The sequence below is a fragment of the Tamandua tetradactyla genome, chromosome 4 (genome assembly GCF_023851605.1).
Source record: "Tamandua tetradactyla isolate mTamTet1 chromosome 4, mTamTet1.pri, whole genome shotgun sequence".
Classification (NCBI taxonomy): Eukaryota; Metazoa; Chordata; class Mammalia; order Pilosa; family Myrmecophagidae; genus Tamandua; species Tamandua tetradactyla.
Genome location: NC_135330.1, coordinates 2,927,927 through 2,949,098, shown reverse-complemented (window position 1 = coordinate 2,949,098; position 21,172 = coordinate 2,927,927). Strand labels below are relative to the sequence as shown.

Below are 21,172 nucleotides of genomic sequence, written 5' to 3'. Positions count from 1 at the left end.
CTCAGGCCAGTCCACTGTTCCTGTGCCGACTTGATTTTCCAAGATTAAATATTTTGCTGATTGTTTGGTCTTTGGCTTTGGGATAACCTCATTTGGCTTTCTCTTCTCCTTGGTGCAGTTGGCAGCTTTATTTCCAATGATAGGCCTCGAGTCTGGGTGGGTTGGTTGGTAAAATGTACTTTCCTCTCTGATTGAGGAGTTTTTGGTCCTGAAATTATAAAGACTCTCAGTTATATACTGAAATTTGAATAGAATTTTTGAGGTTAACTACCTCCTTATATTAACCTCCTTATATTTACCAGTTCCAAGAGCAGTGTACTCATTCTCCATTCTGTTGTGGCCTGAAGATGGGTTGCGCAAACTTCTTGCCACCACTGCTGCTTCTTTCAACAACTCCTCCATTGATCCACATATAATCCTCCCTCTCCACATCCTAATTGTGTCCTCATTTGTTCTTCCACTGATGTCCTTGCCCTATAACCATTTGCAGAAGAATTTTGGCATCTGCCTCTTTCTTTCCGCCCTGGATTTTGTCATCACTCTGAAAACGCCAACAACCGTGTTGATGATATGGCGTCCTTCATTTCTTAGTCTCCACTGACTTCCTCCTCCACTCCGCTTTGGCCACCATTCAAATGGCCAAACCATGGGCTTTGCCATTACCTGTAACTGCTCCACCTCGGGAGCTGTGAACCCTGAAATTCCACTCATTCACTGATCATAACAGATAGTCTTCCTCCTCTCCTCCTCCCAGGTTCCCACTAAACCTGTTTGCAAAGGATAATTTTAATTTTAATTTTCATCTTGAGTAATTGCATTCTTACCACCCAGAAGTAGCAGTAGTAAACATTTTGCCATATTTGTTTCAAGTCCTGTTCAAATGCATGAAGCCTTACAGGTACACTGATGTCTCCTGTCTGTTCCCCTCCAGTTCTAGTGTCTCCTCCTCCTCCTCACAGGCAGCCTCCATCCCAAATATCCTTCTGATTCGTGTATGCACGTGGGTGCGTATACATGTATGTTTATGAACAATGCGTGATATTGTTTTTTGTTTTAAAATTTGCTTGGGTAGTATTCCATGCATAGTTCGAAGCTTGAGTTTTATTCAATGTTATGTTTTAAAAATCGATATAATAATTCCTTCTAAGTGCACCACAGCATTCCAATATAAGAATAAACAACATTTTGTTTATCCATTTTCCTAATGATGGATATTTGGGTTGTTTCTAATATGTGTCGTTATAAACAATGCTGCATTGAACACCTTTGTAAATGTCCTTCTACTCTTAATGTGGTGTCGTGTGTCATGGCTAAGGTAGGGCCACTGCCAACCCATAGGGCACCTTTGTATGAATTAGAAAGACTTCCTCTTTGCATGAACCTTGTGGCTTGACAGATGAAAGGGGCTTTGGGGCAAAGATAAAAGCACCGAGGTGGAAGTAACTTTGTGCTTGGAATGTATAGATTGGTAAGCAGGACAATAGAATGGGTTTCAGGTGCTGCTTGTTCCCTCTGGGTCTCTCTGGGCACAGCCATATGTGGTGACCTTGGCTTTAGAGCACACTGCTTGAGTCCAAACACTAACTGTGTGGCTATAGCATCCTTCTTAACCTCAGTGCCTCACTCTTCTCATCTGTGCAATGGGGATATGGGGATTCTCTCACTCAGGGTAATCGAGAGAATATGTATAGTAGTGCTTGGTACATAATAAGCTTTGTATAAATGTCCACCATTATTAGTATCATACATATGCAAATCCCTCTAAGATATAAGACTAGTAGTAGAACTGCTGGTTAAAAAAATTAACATTTTTAAAAATTTATTTTTTAGAGCAGTTATAGTTACAGAAAAATCATACAAAATGTAGAGTTCCAATATGTCGCCCCTCACAGACACAGTTTTCCTTATTATTAAAATTTTGCATTAGTGTGGTACATTTGTTACAGTTGAGTATGTACTTTAAAAATAATCCTGTTCTTTTCCCATCTCTGTTTTTTTCAATTTGTTAGTCTCCTTCTGCCTTCTTTCGTGGCTTGAAATTGTGACCTTCAGTCAGTTCTAATGCGACTGATTCTCAAAGAAGACTGAACAGTCACCCTGCTCACTCCTAAAAGTGGGTGGGAGAAGAGATTGGCTCAAGGGTGTAATAAGAGTGACTTTTTTAGCCAGATATGATGAGTCTCCTTATCCAGGCCAGGGCTGTTTAATGCTTCTTTTGCCTTCCACTCCACCTCCTTTAAGAGATGTCACTGATAATGATGGTGAGTGAATTAAGCTCATTTTCTTTCTTCAACCAGCAGCATCTGTAGCCACCCATTGCTTGGTATTTGCTGTTCTCACACCGCTTGTTCTCTTACATTACACCTTTCTCATTCTTTTTGTATCTGTTGCCAAGAAAGGTCCTTATATCCTTAGTTCTTTTTTAGAATACTCCCTGAAATGTACCATAAATCTGATTTTCCTTTGATGACGCTCTTTCTCTCTACCCTGGAATTTGGAGCCTCGCTGTCCCAGGTGAAGTCAGTGTGGGCTGGTGAAGAGTGAGAATAAGTTTTGCAGGCAGTCACACTTGATTTCAAATCTGAACTACATTTCAAAGAGCAAAACTGACTTTTTTAGAAGTCTAAGGATCTCTGCCCCAATTGGTTATGGTGAAGGTAAAAAAAGGAAAAAGTGAGTAGAACATTCATACGAACCTTATAGTCTATTCTGTATTGTTATTTTCACTTACATCTTATTTCTTTTATATCTGCTAGCAAGGCTATTTTTCCTACTGTAATGGAGTACAGAGTAGAAGGCCTTGCCTAAGGGAAATTTGACTATAAACTTGCCCTCCCTTCACACACATCCAGTTTGGGCCCAGGAACGATCCTGTAAGTGTTTCTACCTCTTCCTCTGATCACTGAGTGTTCTTGGACCCTTCACTGTTTCTTGTACCTGCCCTGCTAATTCCAAACCTGTGAGTAACCTAGCTCCACCTCTTTGCTTCGTGTGCCCAGTTAGGTGCTGCTGGTGAACATTACGCTGTGATGCTTTAGTTTCTCTCTACATGTTTATGATTCTTAACCTTATCTGAGCTCTGAGTACTCCCTGGCGATCTCTTTTCTAATTCCTAGTTGATTCCCTCTCCTAGACTCCTCAGCAGATGTTTCAAACCTTTCTTACTCTCTTCAAGCCTGCTGTTCCATCCCCTCACCACCTTCCTTTCAGCAGATCACCTTATTTATTATGATGGTGGGTGATACGAAAGGTATTGGGAGTCTGATGTTGAAAATAATGCCTCCTTGAAGAAATGATGCAGCAGATATTTAAAGGAAAAAAATCATAAGGTTACCGAAATTACTGTGAGTCTGTTGTTCACTGCTGTTTCTCCATGAGGTTATCATACGTGTAAATGTCAGGATTGCAAAAGTCAGGGATAAAGCTGTTTACAAAGGGAGTTAGCAAGTTATAGGAAAGGGCTTAAGACTTCATTATTTTGGGAGACTAATTTTGGGTAGGATCTTCTTCTTTTTTGTGTATCTTAGGGTATAAAATAGTTTTTTTTCCTCCTTCTCTGACTGAGAGGCCTACCGTGCTTAGTCATGATGGCAGCTGCACAAGGGGTTGGTTTTACTTCCTCCATAGTTTTGAATTTTCCTAACTTATGTTCTCCTCAAAGGCACCCAGTGGGTCACATTTCATTAAAATGCAGGTTCCCGAGCATCAGTGCCGAGATGTTCTGATTCAGTGGGGTGTAGTCCAAGAATTTGCTTTTTAGCTAATTACGGTCTTAATTTGCCAGTCTGCCACAACAGACACCATACAGTGGTTTGGTGTAATAACAGGAATTTGTTGGCTCATACCTTAGAAGGCTGAAAGTGCAAACTCAAGGCATTCGCAAGGCTGTATTTCCTCCCCAGTTCTGTAGCATTCTGGTGCTGGCTGGCCTCAGTCCTTAGGGCCCCTTTGCTTGCATGCCTGCCTCCCATCACACGGCCACCTCTTCCTCGTGCCTCCTTCTGTGGGCCTCTCTCTATAAAGCCTCCAGTACTATGGATTATCTAGGTAGCAGACATTCCACATAGAAACTAAAAAATATGTATAGCATCTGTTTCTGGGCTTTTTATTCTGTATATTGATCTGTATTATCTACTCTTCTGCTAGTACTCTATTGTTTTATTATTGTACCTTTATAATGCATTTTATTGTCATACTGAATTCTCTTCCTCTGACTTCTGAGATACCATTTTCCCCTGCTTTTCCTCCTACTTTGATTCATCTTTATCAGTGTCCTCCATTGACTTTTCTTCTCTACCTCATGTGGCTCCACTTAAATCCCATCACAGTCTGCCTCCAACTTTCTTTTCCAGCCACAATTCCTGATACCCTCTGCACTGTATGCTTCAGCCAAAGACATCCACTCTTCGGTGCCTGCACATACTATTTACTCCTTATCTTTGAAAATGGGATTCCTACCTCTGCCTGCGAGGTCTGGGAATATTACAGAGCAGACTTCTCACATCCATGTGCTTCAGGGTAACTGTTGATGTAAGGTCTTCAACACCTGGAATTCTCTGGCCAGAACTTTGCATGAGACCCCAAGCAGCAGCTGGGAGGGGTGCTCCGGGACCTTTCACATATAAGGTGGAGTACAGGTGTAGGCAAGAGGGCAGGGTGGAGTGTAGAATCGGATATAGCATTTGTGTCTTTTAAGGAGTATGAGACTGCATGTATTTGTTTATAATGAAGTCCAAAGAGAACTTCAAATAAAACTTACTCTAAGGATATGGGGACTAGGTCAGACAATGTCACCTGCTGGAATTGAAGCTAATGAGAACCATTAAATGTGAAGAGATAAATGAAATGTGATGAAATGAGTTATCTGCAGCAGGGATCCACCCTTGGAAATTGTTCTTAAGTGTGTTGCTAATGAGCGAGGGTGTTTCTCAAGTCTCCCTCAAAGGACATCATTTGTGTTAGGGTAGGAAAAAGAGTATCAGAGGATAAATTAGTCAGTGTTTCTTCAGTAGTATCTAGAAGAGGGGCTATGCTAGTCTTAGATCTTTGACTCTAGTCATTTTGGGAGAGATCCAGAGTATTGTGGTTGTGTAGAGTTTGGAGTCCACTGGCTTGTACTAATGTAAACAAGTCACCCAACCTTTTAGAGTCTCAGTTTCCTCTTCAATAAGAAACATATCACCTCCAATCAGATGATTGCTATGAGAATTAAATTGTTATAGATGTAAAGCATGTAGCACATAATGTAAAAATCCCTAGCTCATAACATGCTTAATAAAATTCAGAGTTCATAGTCTTCTTTGTCTTTTAGGAAAAATTGTGAAAATCTTCAGGTTATCATAACGTGATAGAACAACCCTTTGAGATGGAAGCTCCTATACTGTAAAGTTCATCTAACAATCTTCTGATAACTCTTGAATGTATTTATCCAGTGGGAAGGACTGTCCTATGAGAGGTAACTGGTCTCTATTCTCAACACATATCTATTGTAGTTAATAAATTGGACCTGTAAGACTTTGCTTAGTACGAACCTGTCTCCTAGAGCTTGATCACATCTCAGGGTACAGGGGAAAATGTGTGGTTTATTGATCTTCAAAAGTGAGATCCAGACCCTGGACAGGAGATGACTCCACCAAGTTATGGAAATCAGTAAGATCCTATAAGTCAGCCTACTCTTCCTTTCTTTTAGCTGCAGCATTATGGTTCTTAGATTCTGGAGTTGTAACAGGGAGAAGAGAAGCACTATGAAAAATGTAGCTTAGGTATACAACCAGGCTTTTGAAATTTCTTTCCTTTTTTTTTTTTTTTTGTTTACTAGAATAATTTTCTTGCTCCCAAGCTCTCAAAATTTAGAAAAAAGGCAAAGAGTAAAGTTGAAGTATTCTGTGCAAAGGATCAGGGTTTGTGCCCCAGAGTTGATCAGACTTAGGGTAAAGTTGTTCGATTGTAACTAAACTTCAGGTACTGAAGTATGAAAACCAGTTAATTAATTTAAGGTGAGAAATAGGCTGTTGGAAACATTAGATGTTTCTATTAATCTGGTCATGTGAGTCTGTCTCCTTTTGGGAAAATTATAGGAGGCTGAATTTTGTGGAAGGTTCCCTGGTGAGTTTCAAATCAGAGCTGAAAGATTTGTTGTGTGGGTTCATTGTGTGACTCAGATGATAAATATCATCAAGCTCTGATGTGCTGAAATATTATTTCAGCAACTGGGACATGCTAGGCCAGAAATGCCAGTGCACTAGCTTGTCAGCATTTTTGCCCTTAAGCAGTGCTTGAAGGACATTCTAACATTGATCTTTGTGTCCTCCATTTTTCTTGTAAAATAAATTGACATTTACAAAGAAGTGTCAGAAATTACATAATGAACACCATCCTGCTTAAGGAAATAAAACTTTGGCCTTATTTTATTTACCTTTCTTCAATCCTATTTTCTCCCCTCCCTCAAGAGGTAAACACTATCCTGAATTTATCATTCCAATACATATTTTTATATTTAACAAATATGTATTTTCTATAAACAAATATATGATGTGTTATGAACGTTGCAAGACTATATAAAATCATACTTACATAGATGCATTTTACAAAAATTTTTTTACAACTCAATATTATGCTTTTGGGATTTGTCCATGTTGATAGATATACTTGCAGCTCAGTAATTATAACTGCTGTGTGGTGTATGAATGCATCACAATTTATTTATTCATTCTTCGGTTGAACATTTGGTTGTTTTACTTTTTTTCCCTACTCTAGACTGTTGTGTGGTTGCCAGATTATTTCCTACAGTGGTTACCAAATTTTGGACCTTGGTTGGTCCATATCTCTCCCAACACTTGATATTGTTAGACTTTTAGCTTTTTCCCGAATCTGATGGGTAAGAAGTGGTATTTCATTGTGGTTCTAGTTTTCTGTTTTCTTAAATATTATTTTAAAAATGCCACTTGACCATTCAGATTTTCACTTTGGTGACTTTTCTTTTTACTAATTTTGGCGTTTCTTTCTAATTTGATTTTTACAATATTATTGGGATTCATCCATGTTGCATGTATAAGTATTTGTTCTTTTTCCCTTAGGTAATATTCTGTTGTATGGCTGAACCATGATTATTTATTCATTCATCTGTTGGTGGGCATTTGGGTTGTTTCAAGTTCTGGGCAATTATGACTAAAGCTACTATAACCATTCATGTGAAAGTTTTCATGTGGACATGTGTTTTCATTTACCTGTGAGTGGAATTGGTGGGTCTCATAGTAAGGTATATTTAACTTTATAAAACATCGCCAAACTGTTTTCCAAAGTGGCTCTATCATTTTACTTTCCCACCAGCAAACCAACACTTGGCGTTGTGAATCTTTTTACTTTTGCACATTCGAATGGATGTGTAATGACATCTTATTGTGTTTTTTTTTTTGCATGGGTGGGCACCGGGAGTCAAACTGGTCTCCAGCATGGCAGGCGAGAACTCTGCCTGCTGAGCCACTGTGGCATGCCCTCTTATTGTGTTTTAATTTACATTTTCCTGGTGACAATAGATATTGCATATCCTTTCATGAGCTTATTGGCCATTTGTACAACTTCTTTGGTGAAGTGACCATTCAAATCCCTTGCCTATTTTTAAATTGAGCCTTTTGTGTTACTGAGCTTTAAAATTCTTCATATATTCTGGACTGTTTGTGAAAGACAGAACTTTGAAAAATAGCTGTTTGGGTTCATTTCTAGTCTGACCACCTGAGTGTGAGTAGCAAAAGTGAAACAGGATGAGACAAATCTCAGTATTTGAGCACCGTTTATTTATTGTCAATTTTAATTTAATCAAGTTGTTTGAATAAACTTGAAACAAATATATTACAGTTGGACCACAGAACTGTATCAATGGCAGATAATCTTCATTTCCATCTGGGTATGGATGGCATTTTCTTAAGTGAAAAGGCCAATGAACTACAGAAGTAGATTGAAATCATAGTATTTCCATGTTATAGCTCCTCCAAAGTTTTTGAAAGTGGTCAAATTCTTAGGAATGGGGGCAAGATCATCTGAATCCAAGTCAGAACCCATATTTGGATCCTTTGAGCCTGAACTATCTATCCTTGCACCAATCATTTATTCAACTAAATATTTCCTAACACAGTGGCCCAAATAACCCTTCATTTTGGGGAAAGAACCCAATAACAAGGAATACAGGACCATTACATGTCTTAAAAAAAAGAAACAGATACAATTGCTTTTAGAAATATGATGATAAATTGCTTGTCTGTAACATTTTCTTATTTCTTTCATTGGTATTTGAGTTAATCTCACTTCTATTATCATTCATCCCAAGAAGTAGCACCTCTGCTCTTGGACATATTTATAGAATGGAGTGCTGCTTTGCAAACTCTAGGTACTTGACTCAGCACTTCCCCTCCCCAGGTTACTTCCTCTCTGATAACAATAACTACCTTTTCTCTATTCCTCATTACAAATTGACAATTTATTGATAGTATTGGATCTAGAATGCCCATAGAAGGGTGTACATTCTCTAAAGCCACAACCTGAGGAGCTTTCTACTTGTTCATGACTGCTTCTTGATTGTCCTTCATTACAACTTGAATGGCTACCACTAGTTTCCCACAGACCCTCGTTCCCTCCTTGACTTTGTTTCCCATATGCTCTTGATTGTCCATAAATACTCTCATATCCATCAGAATCACTACCTGATAAGTTGTGACTCCTAATTCTTTTGTTTTGGTTATCACTTGACCATTCCTGGCTATTTCTTCTTGATTGATTGGGAGTTGAGCCTATTTTGAGTCTACTGTCCTTATCATAAGCTTCACTTGAACTACATCTCTCTTGTAGTTCATCTTGCTCATAGCTAGAACACTGACCAGACCCAGAACCATAATGTCCACAGCTAGAGTGACAGGAACCAGACACATATTGTTCAGAAGCAGAATACTGACCATATCCAGAACCATATTGTCCAGAACTAGAGTGACACGAGGCAGACCCATATTTTTCAGAGCTAGAACACTGCCCTGAACCAGATCCATATTGACCAAAGCTAGAAGACTGACCTGATCCAGAGCCATATTGTTCAAATCCAGAGGAGTGACCAGATCCAGACTCATGTTGTCTGTAGCTAGAAGACTAACCTGAACCACAGCCATGTTGACCATGGCTAGATAATTCACCTGATTCAAATTCATGTTGACCACAGCTAGAGGAATGACCTGAGCTAAATCTATGTTGGCCATGGCTAAAAGACTGATGTGAGTCAGGTCTTTGTTGGCTGTAGCTAAGAGACTGACCTGAGCTAGATCCATTTTTGCCATAGCTGCAAAACTGACTTGAGCCAGATCCATGTTGACCATGGCTAGAATATTGACCTGATACAGACCCATGTTGACCACAGCTAGAGGACTGACCTGAGACAGATCCATTTTGGCCATAGCTGGATGACCAACCTGATCCAGTTCTGTGTCGGCTAAAAGACTGACCAGAGCCAGATCTATGTTGGCTGTAGCTAGAAGACTGACTTGAGTTAGATCCATGGCTAGATCCATATTTTCCATAACTGGATGACTGACTTGTGCTTGATCCATGATTACCATGGCTATAAGATTGACCTAATCCATACTTATGTTGACTGTAGCTAGAGGAATGACCTGAGCCAGACCTATGTCGGCCATGACTAGAAAATGGATGTGAGCCAAATCTTTGTTGGCTGTAGCTAGAAGACTGATTTGGGTTAGATCCATATTTTCCATAGCTAGAAGACTGACTTGAGCCAGATCCATGTCGAAAATGGCCAGAATATTGACCTGATCCAGATTCATGCTGATGACAGCTAGCTGAACCAGAGCTGTGTTGGCTGTAGCTAGAAGATGGGCCTGAACCAAATTCATGTTGCTGAAAGCTGGAAGACTGACCTGAGCCAGAGCTATGTTGTCTGTGGCTAGAATACTGACCTGAGCCAGAGCTATATTGACCATGGCTAGAATAGTGACCTGACCTAGATCCATGCTGGCCATAGTTAGAGGAGTGACCTAGACCCACTCCATGCTGACCAAAACCAGAAGACTCTTCTGTGCCAGAGCCATGTTGTCCAAAGCCAGAAAACTGACCTGAACCAGATCCATGTTGGCTGTAGCTAGAAGCCTGGCCTGAGCTGGATCTGTGTTGCCCAAAGCCAGAAGTTTGACCTGATCCAAATCCATGTGGCCCAAAGCTAGAGGACTGACCTGAGCCAGATCCATGTGGCCCAAAGCTAGAGGACTGACTTGAGCCAGTTCCTTGTGGCCCAAAGCTAGAGGACTGACCTGAGCCAGATCCACACTGGCTGTAGCTAGAATACTGACCTGAGCCAGAGCTATAATGATCATGGCTAGAATGTTGAGCTGTTCCAGATCCATGCTGGGCACAGTTAGAGGACTGACCTAGGCCCAATTCATGCTGACCAAAGCTAGAAGACTCTCCTGAGCCAGAACCCTGTTGTCCAAAGCCAGGAAACTGACCTGCACCATATCCATGTTGGCTGTAGCTAGAAGTGCGGCCTGAGCCAGAACCATGTTGCCCAAAGTGAGAAATTTGGCCTGATCCAAATCCAGGTTGTCCAAAGCTAGACGACTGACCTGACTGAGACCCATATTGACTGTAGCTAGAAGCCTGACCTAAGCCAGATTCTTCTTGACCACAGCTGGAAGATTGACCTAATCCAGACTCGTGTTGACCATAGCTAGAGAACTGACCTGAGCCAGAATCATGTTGGCTGTAGCTAGAATACTGACCTGAACCAGAGCTATAATGATCATGGCTAGAACGTCGATCTGTTCTAGATCCATGCTGGGCATAGTTAGAGGTCTGACCTAGGCCCAATTCATGTTGACCAAAGCCAGAAGACTTTCCTGAGCCAGAAACATGATGTCCAAAGCCAGAAAACTGACCTGAACCAGATCCATGTTGGCTGTAGCTAGAAGGGTAGCCTGAGCCAGAACCACATTGCCCAAAGCCAGAAGTTGGACTTGATCCAAATCCATGTTGCCCAAAGCTAGAGCACTGACCCGAGCCAGACCCATGCTGGCTGTAGTGAGAAGACTGACCTGAGCCAGACCCACGCTGGCTGTAGTGAGAATACTGACCCGAGCCAGACCCACGCTGGCTGTAGTGAGAATACTGACCCGAGCCAGACCCACGCTGGCTGTAGTGAGAATACTGACCTGAGCCAGACCCACGCTGGCTGTAGTGAGAATACTGACCCGAGCCAGAGCTATAACGATTGTGGCTAGAAGACTGACATGATCCAGATCCATGTTGGTCAACTCCAGAGGATGGACCTGACACAGACCCATGTTGGCTACATGTAGATGACTGGCCAGAGCTAAATCCATTCTTGCCATATCTGGACGACTGATTTGAGCCAGAACCACATTTTCCATAGCTAGAAGATTGACCATATCTATATTCATGCTGTCGATAGCCTGATGATTGACCTAAGCCTGATTCATGCTGGCCAAAACCAGAAGACTCTCTTGAGCCAGAACCATACTGCCCAAAGCCAGAAGACTGACATAATCCAGAGTGATGTTGGCTGTGGCTAGATGACTGACCTGAGCCAGACCTATGTTGGTCACAGCCAGAAGACTGATTTGAGCCAGAACCATATTTCCCATAGCTAGGAATCTGTCCTGATGTAAACCTATGTTGACCAAAGCCAGAAGACTGATCAGATCCGGATCCATATTGTCCACAACTTGATGACTCACCTAAACCAGACCCTGAGCTAGATTCATGGTATTTCTGACTAGAAGATTGACTATAGCCAGATTCACATTTTTTAAAATTAGAAGATTGGCCTGATCCACAGCTATGCTTTTGTTTTCTATAACTCTCTGACTGACCACTTGAGCTGGATCCACATCTTCTTTGACAAGAGGACTGGCCTGAGCTTAACCTATGTTTTCCGTAACTAGAAGACTCACTTGAACTGAAACAAAATCCTTGTTCTTCACAGTTTCCTGATTGAGATCCTGAATTTGGTTCATGCCATCTTTCCTGATAGCGCTGACCTGAGCAAGACCCATGTTGACCATAGCCATTAAACTCATTTGAATTTGAGCAGTGTTCTTGTCCTCCACACCTCCCTAAGTTAGATATGTGATACTGATCACTAGAGGTCTGGCTTGATCTCTGACTTTGTTGTTTGTTCCCTAATGGTTTATTTGAATCAGACCAGCATTGGTCAGAACTGAAAGACTGCCCCTCCAAGTAGCACACATGTCCTTGTTCTCCATAGCCGTCTGAATAATTTGCTGAGTTTGAACTTTTTCTACAATTACTTGAATAAATATGACCAGTTTCTTCACTCCCAGATCTTTCAGACTGATGTGAACCATGCTTGTTTTTTGCACTACCCTTGGAGTAACTTGAAATTGACTTCTCTTCAGAACTAAACATGCCTTCTTGATTTCCCAGTTTTCTGGAGCTGGATTCAAGACTGTGTTTAATATTTCTTCTGGAGCTCCTGGAATCAGAGTCATTCTCCTCTCCTGCACTCCAACTTGAAAGACTGTAAGAAGGTTCTTGCCCCTTCTTCTCCTCTTCTTCTGTTTCATTCTCTTCCTCTTGGTGCCAGAGACTATGGTTTCTCTGCTTTGACCCTGAAGCTTGGCAGTAATTTTTGCCAATGATTTTATTACAAGCCCTAATCAGCTTGAATATCATCAGAAGATACTCAGTAAAATCCACTTCCTCATTATGGTCTTGATCCAGGTTTTGCATGATGGCATCCACAGTGTCTGGATCATCTGGATTCTGCATAGGAGCAAGATACAAAGGGCAGCTTTGTTACCATGGCACACGCACTCAGATAATCTGTTTGAAGGAAAGTTGCAGAAATGTGATGCTTGGCTTACATAGTTGGAGCTCAACCAATAGTCTTTTAGGCTGTGCCACCCTATCCTGAGCAGAAATAGAGAAAAGGCAGAAAGGAATGTGCAATGAATAATTCAGTGAGAAATACCTAGAAGGGGATGCAACTGAAAGATGAGGGAACAAGGGGACTGATTATTTTTCTATGGAATGGGACAAATATGAATGATTGGCTAATTTAGAAATAACTTTCCAGAACTGTATTAATTATATATGAGCTTTATTTATCAAGCTTTTAAAATTAATTAATTAACTAGTCAAGTGTTGTTTAACTCACTCAGTGAAGATTATTATGTATCCACTATCTGCCTAGCATCATGTTAGGTACAGGAGATAAAGAGGTGACCAAGTTAAACTGATTCTTACAAAAATGGAACTTAATGTTTAGTGAGAAAGGCACACACAGTTAAAATTACAATTTTATGTGAGAAGTTTTCTCTGAGAGTACATCAGAGGGAAACCCTGATGGGAGGGGGTGTCAAGGAAAGCTTGTGAGAGGATGAATTGGAATTAGCCAAATGAAGGAGTAGGGAAAGAGGGAAAGGGAGCAAAATATTCTTTCAGGCAGAGGGAATGATATGAACATTGGTGGTGAGGGAAGGCATGGCTCATTTAAGGAACTGAAATTAATTCAGGATTGCTAGATTTAGAGTTGGAGTGGTCAAGAGGTTTGGCCAGAGAGATACATAGGAAACAGTTTGTGCCTTTTATGTCATGTTAAGGAATTTTTAATTTTATTTTAAGAGCAATAGGGAGTTGTTGAAGGATTTTGAGTTGAAGGGTAAAATAATTCTATTTAAATTTTACAGGGATCATTCTGAGATTGGAAGCAGAAACCAACTAAGAGACTGTTGCATTAATCTAAGGGACGGATGGAAGTCATCTGAACCAGAGACTGACAGTTATGGAGAGAAATGGGCTGTCTTGAGAGACTATTGATTAATTAGATGGAGGTTGGAGGTTGGTAATACCAGCTGAGACGTAGGAAGTCAAGAATGGCATCAGAATTATGCCATGGGCAAATAGGAGAAGGAGCAAGTTTAGAGCAGAGGATAATAGATTTCATTTTTGACACACTGAATTTGAGCCATCCATAGGAATCTAAATAAAAATATTCAGTAGGCATTTGGACTTAGGAACTCATGGTCAAGAGCTAAATCTAAGCCCCCAAATATTTATTTCCAGAGGTGACATTTTAAGGTGGAGGTTACTGTTTTGGGATTTAGGGGTAAAATGCTAATTTCTTCAACTCAGAGACCTTACAGTTCCAGAATCTTACAAATGGGCAGTGGTCAGCTGTTCTGGGCTGAAAAAGACCAAGAAAGGGAAGAGAGTGCATTTTACCTATTTTGGCATTTTTCTAAGGACTGACTCAGTACTGCCACCCCCCCCCCCCCACCATAAGAATTGCTTATATAGATGGGACATTACTTAATCTATGGATTTTTGACTCTTGCTTAGTAAGATCCCATCCATTATGGGCCCACTGTTGAACTCAAGCCTTTACCAAACCCTGTTCTCTGTCACCAAGGACGTTTGACATATGTGACCAAGAGGTTGGAAGGGCTGAGGAAGAAGATTGCTGCATCTTCAATCCTGGCATGGAATACTTACCTTCAGAACTCGGTGAAACTCATTCTCCAAAAGTTCTTTCAGCTCTGCCTTGTTTATCATGTCACACTTTCCTTTCTGGGTGGCATATTGGTAGTAAAGATCAATGATAGTGACCAGGCTTTGTAGGAGTTTAGGCATTGTTTTGTAAATTTGAGTTAACCTAAAGGTGGGAAAAAAGAGAGAGAGAGACCCATCTCTTTTTATTCCTTTTTCTTAAACACATAAATAGTTCCAACCATTTGTGATAATTGTTCAGATTAATTAGATATGATTAATTTTTCTCTGTGGTAATCAAAACGAACCCAGAGTTGAATGACTTGTTCAAGCCATGTAGCAAGAGAGTGGTGAAGGCAGGAATAAGAATCTGAATGTCTTGTTTCCATTTCTGAATGAATGCATGGGACTATGACTTTCAGTTTGAGGCTCTGTACCGCTACCAGAGATAATTTATGTGCTTTGTTCTGGAGCTACAGAAATCTTGCCGTTCTATCCACTTCCACAGTTCCTCTCCAGGTCCCTGCCATCGCATTTGGGAGGGCAGGTCCAACATTTACATGGCATGCTTGACTCCAACTAAGGGGCATCTGTGGCTAAACTGGAACCTCAGGACTTCTAGGTGAGATAAAACAGACTGAATGGGCCAAGTGAACCACAAGCCTAACTGATCTGGAACTGGGTGTAGCAATTATCAGAACAGATTCAGCTTCTGTTCACATTCTCCAAGCTGGGACTGACCCTCAAGCCTTTACTGCCTACACAATAGAGAAATGAAGAAAAGCTTAGTAATGCAGGAGGCAACCTGCCTAGTGAATGACTAGGTCTCCGTGATCTTAAAGGAAAGAAAATACTATCAATAGTCCCTTACCAAAGTATATATAAAAGAAGCCTGGTATACAGCACCTTTTCGCCTTAGAGCACATCCTTGGGTTTTCATAATCTGTAGCCCTAAGTATGCGGCCACTTACCTAGTTCACCAGAGGAGCAAGTAGGATGGAGCCTGAAGCAGCTTGCAGGGTGCAGATAGTTGAAGATAATGGCCTTTTTATAGAGGGAATAATGGTCCATCCTAGGGAGGAGATGTTCTCTTTGAGATGTCCTAATTCGTTCCTAAACAACCCCAGCTCCACCTCCAGCTCCACCTCCCAGGTGTTTACCTTCTCACTTCCTCACATGTTCACCTGATATTGCATTAGCAGTTCCCAAATCTGGGCTGGTATTAGCCCCACCTTGTAGTCTCAGGACACTGCAGAAAGGCTTCTTTGCATATTCATCTAAATATGTAGATAATGCATTGACAACAGGTTGTGTGGACTGAGATCGAACGGAATGTATTCAAGGGCGTCAGGGACCAGATGGCAAAGGTCCTGGAGTCTGATGTTTAAAGGAGCATTAAAGATCTAATGGTCACTCTCTCCCAGCGTAAGATAGATTTTTCTTATACAGGATTTCAGGCAAGGAGGCACCCATATTATTATTATTATTATTACTTCTTGAAATGGATAATGGCTGCTGGGGCCCTACTTTCCATTTCTTTACCTGACTCAGTTTACCGGCTCTTAGTAGCTGTTCGTTAATGTAGTTTTCGGTTCAACTGTGATGTAATCTCAGGAAAAAATTCATGCCTGTTAGCATGGTATGCAAGCTTCCTCATGATCTGGACTATCGCTTCTCTGCAGCCCCGTTTCCTCTCTTCCTAGTGTTCTTTAGGCTACACCAGTAATTTATTACTTAAAACCTTCCTGAACGTACTGCCCTAGTTGCTAGTTTTGTTTGGAATACCTTTCCTCATGATCCAGCTCCCAGCTGAACTCCTGCTCAGTCTTCAAATTCCAGTTCACGCACCCTTCAAGAAGTCTTTCTTGAGTTACTAGAGAGTTATAATTGTAGATCTTGCTCATAATTTTATTGTCATGTAAATTACAATATAGTGCAATCTTTAAAAACATTATTATGCAATTAATGTTTATTATAAAAATTAGAAAACATAATTAAGTAGAGAAAATTAAATAGAGTATCTGTAATCTCACTATTCATAAATAATTCCCGTTGAATATTTCGTGTATATCTTCATACACACACATATATGTATGTATTTGTCTATGTGTTTTTATTATTTCTAGACTATAAACTTCTTGGGAATAGGAAGTGGACGTTATTTATCAGTTGGAGAACTTGCTTTTTTTTTTTTAATTAGACTTGTTTTCGGTTTGCAGAAAAATCTTGCAGAAAGCCTGGCGTTCCCCTATGCCATGTTTTCACATCTAGTCTTCCCTATTATTAACATTTTGCAGCAGTGTGGCATAATCTGTTACAATGAACAAAACAATATTATTACTCTTATGCTATTATTTAGTCCACTTTTTACATTAGGGTTCACTCCTTGTGTTGTACACTTATATGAGGTCTTTTTTTTTTAGCATGGGCAGGCTCCGGGAATATGAGTTCTTTTTTTTTTTTTTTTTTTTTTTTTTAAAGGAAAGACAGAGAGAAGGAAGGAAGGATAGAAGGAAGGAAGGAAGGGAAACATCTTTAAACATTTTTCCTGTTTTATTGTACTTTGTTTTTCCGTTTTTTGTTACATGGGCTCGGGCCGGGAATCGAACCGAGGTCCTCCGGCATAGCAGGCAAGCACTTTGCCCGCTGAGCCACCGCGGCCCGCCCTATGAGTTCTTTTTGTGGTAGCTTATTTACAACTTAAAATTTCCCTTTTTACCCCTTTTAAAATATGCAATTCAGTGGTGTTAATTGCAGTTAAAATGTTGTGCCTCCACCCACCTCATTCCTTGCCAAAACTTTTCCATCACCCCAAAAGATGACCTAGCATATTTCTTGGTGTATAAACACACCCAATGCGTGTTGGCTAGTTTGAATTGGGTTTAAAGAGGAGGTGGGGTTACGACTTCAGCACTGTATACTACCATCTTCCCCTGTCTCACGGTGGGGCCTGTGTTCTCTCCCGCAGGATGTGATTTCACCTGAAGGCAAACTGAACCTTAGCCTTGGGAATCAGTGAATGGTCGGCTTATCCTGGAGGAGCTCGTTCTGCATTTCATCCATTCTGAACATACAACACAAATTTCACTGCCATACGTCGTTAGGATTTGGGAAGGAGTGGCAGCAACTACTGGCAAATGATAAATGATATGATTCCAGATTTAGCCCTTTATTAGGCTACATGTTTTCCTCTACAGGCTACCCAGAGGCTGGGGAGTCAGCATCCGTTCTGTGGCTGTGTTGCCCCTGATGTCCTGGTTTGGGCCGGGTCTTCACGCTCCAACAGGGGAGTGATGTTTTAAAGGGGTGACAGAGACTTGGGAGTGAAGGGGAGGTGGAATCTGTGGAGCAAAGACTGATTGCCTGCAAGACCCAGCTCTCGCCACAGAGGTAGGAGAGGGCTGCTGGGGGAGATTATTTCAGGTGAATGTGCTCTTGGGGCCGTGTTCTCCTAAATTAGAGGTTGCTAAACTTTTCTTTAAAGGGCTGGATAGTAAATATTTTAGGCTTTATAGACCCGATGGTCTAAGTTGCAGCTACTCAGCTCCGATGCTGTAGTGTGTAGAGAAGTTTACATACACACATAAACAAATAAGTGTGGCCATGTTCCAATAAAACTTTATTTATGGACGTTAACATTTGAATTTCATACTTCAACTTTTTTTCAGTCACTTAAAAATGTGAAACTATTTTTAGCTTGCAAGCAGAACAAAAAAAGGCAACAAACTGACTTTTGGCTGGTGGGCTATAGTTTGACATTCCTTGCCCTAAACTAAACACTTGTGAAGCTGCACAGGTCAAAAAACTTTCGCCTCTTCTGTGTGTTTGCTTTTCAGAGATAATCTCCAGGAGAGAAGACTCTCAGAGCAAAGAGAAGGGCTGGAGAGTGTGAGACATCAGACCCACTAACTTGTAAGAGGGAAAGCGTGCATGTCTATGAACATCAGCATGTGCTGTGTGTGCTGGTAGGCAAGGCGAACAAAGCGAGGGGCCTTGGGTACTCATAAAAGGGAGTAAAATTTTGACTTGATGTAAGGAAGAAATTTATAACATCCATCTTGACTGAGAATGCAATCATCTCTGTGAAGCAGCTGAATTTGTTGTCAGGAGTATTAGAGGGACATTAATGCATCATGTGACAGGTTCCCCCCCCATTAAAAAACTTTTTCAAACACTTAATCCTTTTAGTACTCTATTTGCTGAGTCTTACCACCATAGTTCTGCCGACCCTTATTTCCTGGTTTGTGTTATGAAAACATGAAGCACATTGATTATGCCTTAAAAAAAACATTTTTAGAGTAGTTTTAGGTTTATTGAAAAATGCAGAAAATACAGAGTTCATGTACCTCTCTCTTACACACACAGTTTTCCCTATTATTAGCATTTTGCATTAGTGTGGTACATTTGTTATAATCGATGCACCAATATTTGTAGTTACATTAGTGTTCACTCTTTGTGTTGTACTGTCCTGTAGTGTTTAAAACATTTTTTATTGTGGTAGTATATATGCAACATAAAATTTCCCGTTTTAACCACTCTCAAATATACAATTTAGGGGTGTTAATTACATTCTCAGTGCTGTGTTACCATCAACACCAGCCACTACCAAAAACGTTTCCATCCCCCTAAACAGAAACATGGTACCAGTAAGTGTTAACGCCCCATCCCCCACCTCTGCCCCTTCCCTGGTAATCTGGATTCTAATTTCTCACTATGAATTTGCATTTTCAAGTTATTTCATGTAAGTGAGATCCTGAAGTATTTGTCCTTTTGTGTCTGCCTTATTTCACGCAACATGAAGTCTTCAGTGTTTATCCATATTATAGTAAATATCAGAAGCTCATTCCTTTTTATGGCCGAATAATATCCCATTGTATGTATACCACATTTTGTTTATCTTTTCATCTCTTATAGGACACTTGGGTTGCTTCCATCTTTTGTCTATTGTGGATAATGCTGCTGTGGACATCAGTATGAAAATATCTGTTCACATCCTTGCTTTCACTTCTTTTGAGTGTGTCTCTAGAAATGAGATTGCCAGGTTATATGGTCATTTTATACTTAACTCTCTGAGGAACTGTCAAACTGTTTTTCACAACTGTTGGACCATTTTACATTCCCACCAACAATTCTCACCAAAAAAAAATATATATATATATATATTTAAAAATAATAACCATTCCGTTAGTGTGGCATTAGTATTTCATTGTGGTTTTGATCCGTGTTTCCCTAATGGCTAACGATGGGCTTGTTGGCCAGTTGTGTATTGTCTTTGGAGAAATGTCTATTCAAGTCCTTTGCATTTTTAAGCTGCACTATTTGTCTTTCTGTTGCTGAGTGAATACTCATTTTGGCTTCCTTTTCTCCCTATTGAGAACTACTGATGTAAGGATTGGATTAGGTTATCACAAAACTCTTTCCAAAACCAAGATTCATGATGTGACAAGAGTGTGTGCCACAGTGCAGGGTTGGGCATGCAAGGAAGGCCCCGTTGTGAGTTGGTCATTGGCTCTCCACTTGGAGATGACAGGCTGCAGGACAGGGTTCTGATACCCCATACCATGCTGTGTCTCTCAGTGCTTCTCCCCCTGTGTTGGCAGAAGAATCAAATGGCCTTTCTCTTTATGCCGAGCACTGTACTCTGTGCTCTGAGGTAAGTCATTTCATTAAACTCATATAATTACCCAATGAGGTAGGTTTTATTAGTTTTGTTTTGAAGATGAGAAAATTGAAGACTCAGAGAAAATATGCAACTTATTTCAAGTCCTTTAGGTACTAAATTGAGAAGGAAAGATTCAAACTCAAATCTGCTTCTTTCTAGGAATAGCCTGGATGTAAGCCTTTGGACTATTCATGTTTTGGAAAAGGTAGGATATGGGGAAAATTCTTTTTTTTTAATTAGAGAAATTGTGGGTTTACAGCAAAATCATGCATAAAATACAGAGTTCCTGTATACCACCCTATGATAAATACCTTGCATTAGTGTGGTATATTTGTTGTAATTCATGAAAGAACATTTTTATCATTGTATTATGGAACATAGTCCATTATTTACAATAGGGTTCACTTTTTGTGGGAACAATTCTTGAAGAATGGAGGATTTGACCTAAAAAGACCTTTCCCCCTTCCAAACAAACAAACCCCTAACTGGTGGGGAAGATAAACAGTGGAATTTTCATTCCAAGTCAGACTACCCAGGCCTTCCTGCTGGAAGACAGAGTGATGTGCCTGTGGCACCACCTGCTGGGTCTTGGGCACATTTCACAGAAAGTCCTTTTCTCCTTGCCCTTGCTTTCCTCTTCCCTCACCTCTCCCGTGCAACTTCTGACAGTTCTTCACAGCCTTGGTCTCATGAATGAAGAGACTATGTAAAAAACATAAAGACATATCAAGCAGAGAATGCTATTATTTTAGGGTAAGTGGAGCCCAAAGAAGTTAGCAATAATATTAAAATGAGTGAAAAAATGTTTTCCCCTCTATCTTCCTTCTCAGATGCAAGGATCTTTTGTTTCTCTAGCTCAAGAAATTAAAACTAGATCTGATGTCATTTGAAGCTTAGCGTGTATTCACTGGGAGCTGGGGCAGGCATGGCGATATATCTTCAGCTCCAGACCTCGGCCCTGGATTTGGAGTATTGTCTCCCTCAGTTTTC

General features: G+C 40.6%; 2 protein-coding genes across 3 annotated transcripts in view; one reads left to right on the top strand and one right to left on the bottom strand.

Moving 5' to 3' along the window:
• The window catches only part of LOC143679731 (late cornified envelope protein 1E-like), a 281,074-nt gene that overhangs the window by 7,762 nt on the left and 252,140 nt on the right, over positions 1-21,172 (top strand). Inside the window, exons 2-5 of the mRNA XM_077155955.1 lie at positions 5,312-5,455; positions 17,489-17,910; positions 18,357-18,485; positions 20,342-20,387. The gene's annotated coding sequence lies outside the window, so the exon portion shown is untranslated. The remainder of the gene's footprint in view (positions 1-5,311; positions 5,456-17,488; positions 17,911-18,356; positions 18,486-20,341; positions 20,388-21,172) is intronic.
• Positions 7,779-15,535, bottom strand: LOC143679727 (uncharacterized). 2 transcript variants are annotated; one of them, XM_077155950.1, is made up of 4 exons: positions 15,492-15,535; positions 14,527-14,686; positions 14,176-14,218; positions 7,779-12,795 (listed from the first exon to the last, which is right to left on the bottom strand). In XM_077155950.1, exon 4 carries the CDS (start codon positions 12,760-12,762, stop codon positions 9,133-9,135), a length of 3,630 nt encoding a protein of 1,209 aa, XP_077012065.1. In that variant the 5' UTR covers positions 12,763-12,795; positions 14,176-14,218; positions 14,527-14,686; positions 15,492-15,535; the 3' UTR covers positions 7,779-9,132. The 2 variants fall into 2 exon arrangements, with proteins under 2 accessions (XP_077012065.1, XP_077012064.1); XM_077155949.1 differs by lacking the exon at positions 14,176-14,218.

Excerpts from the sequence above, each read along its gene's own strand:
- LOC143679727 (XM_077155949.1), bottom strand. The coding sequence starts at position 14,664 with ATGCCTAAACTCCTACAAAGCCTGGTCACTATCATTGATCTTTACTAC. Across the intron at positions 12,796-14,526 it reads AGTTTCACCGAGTTCTGAAG|AATCCAGATGATCCAGACAC; the intron begins GTAAGTATTCCA and ends GCTCCTATGCAG.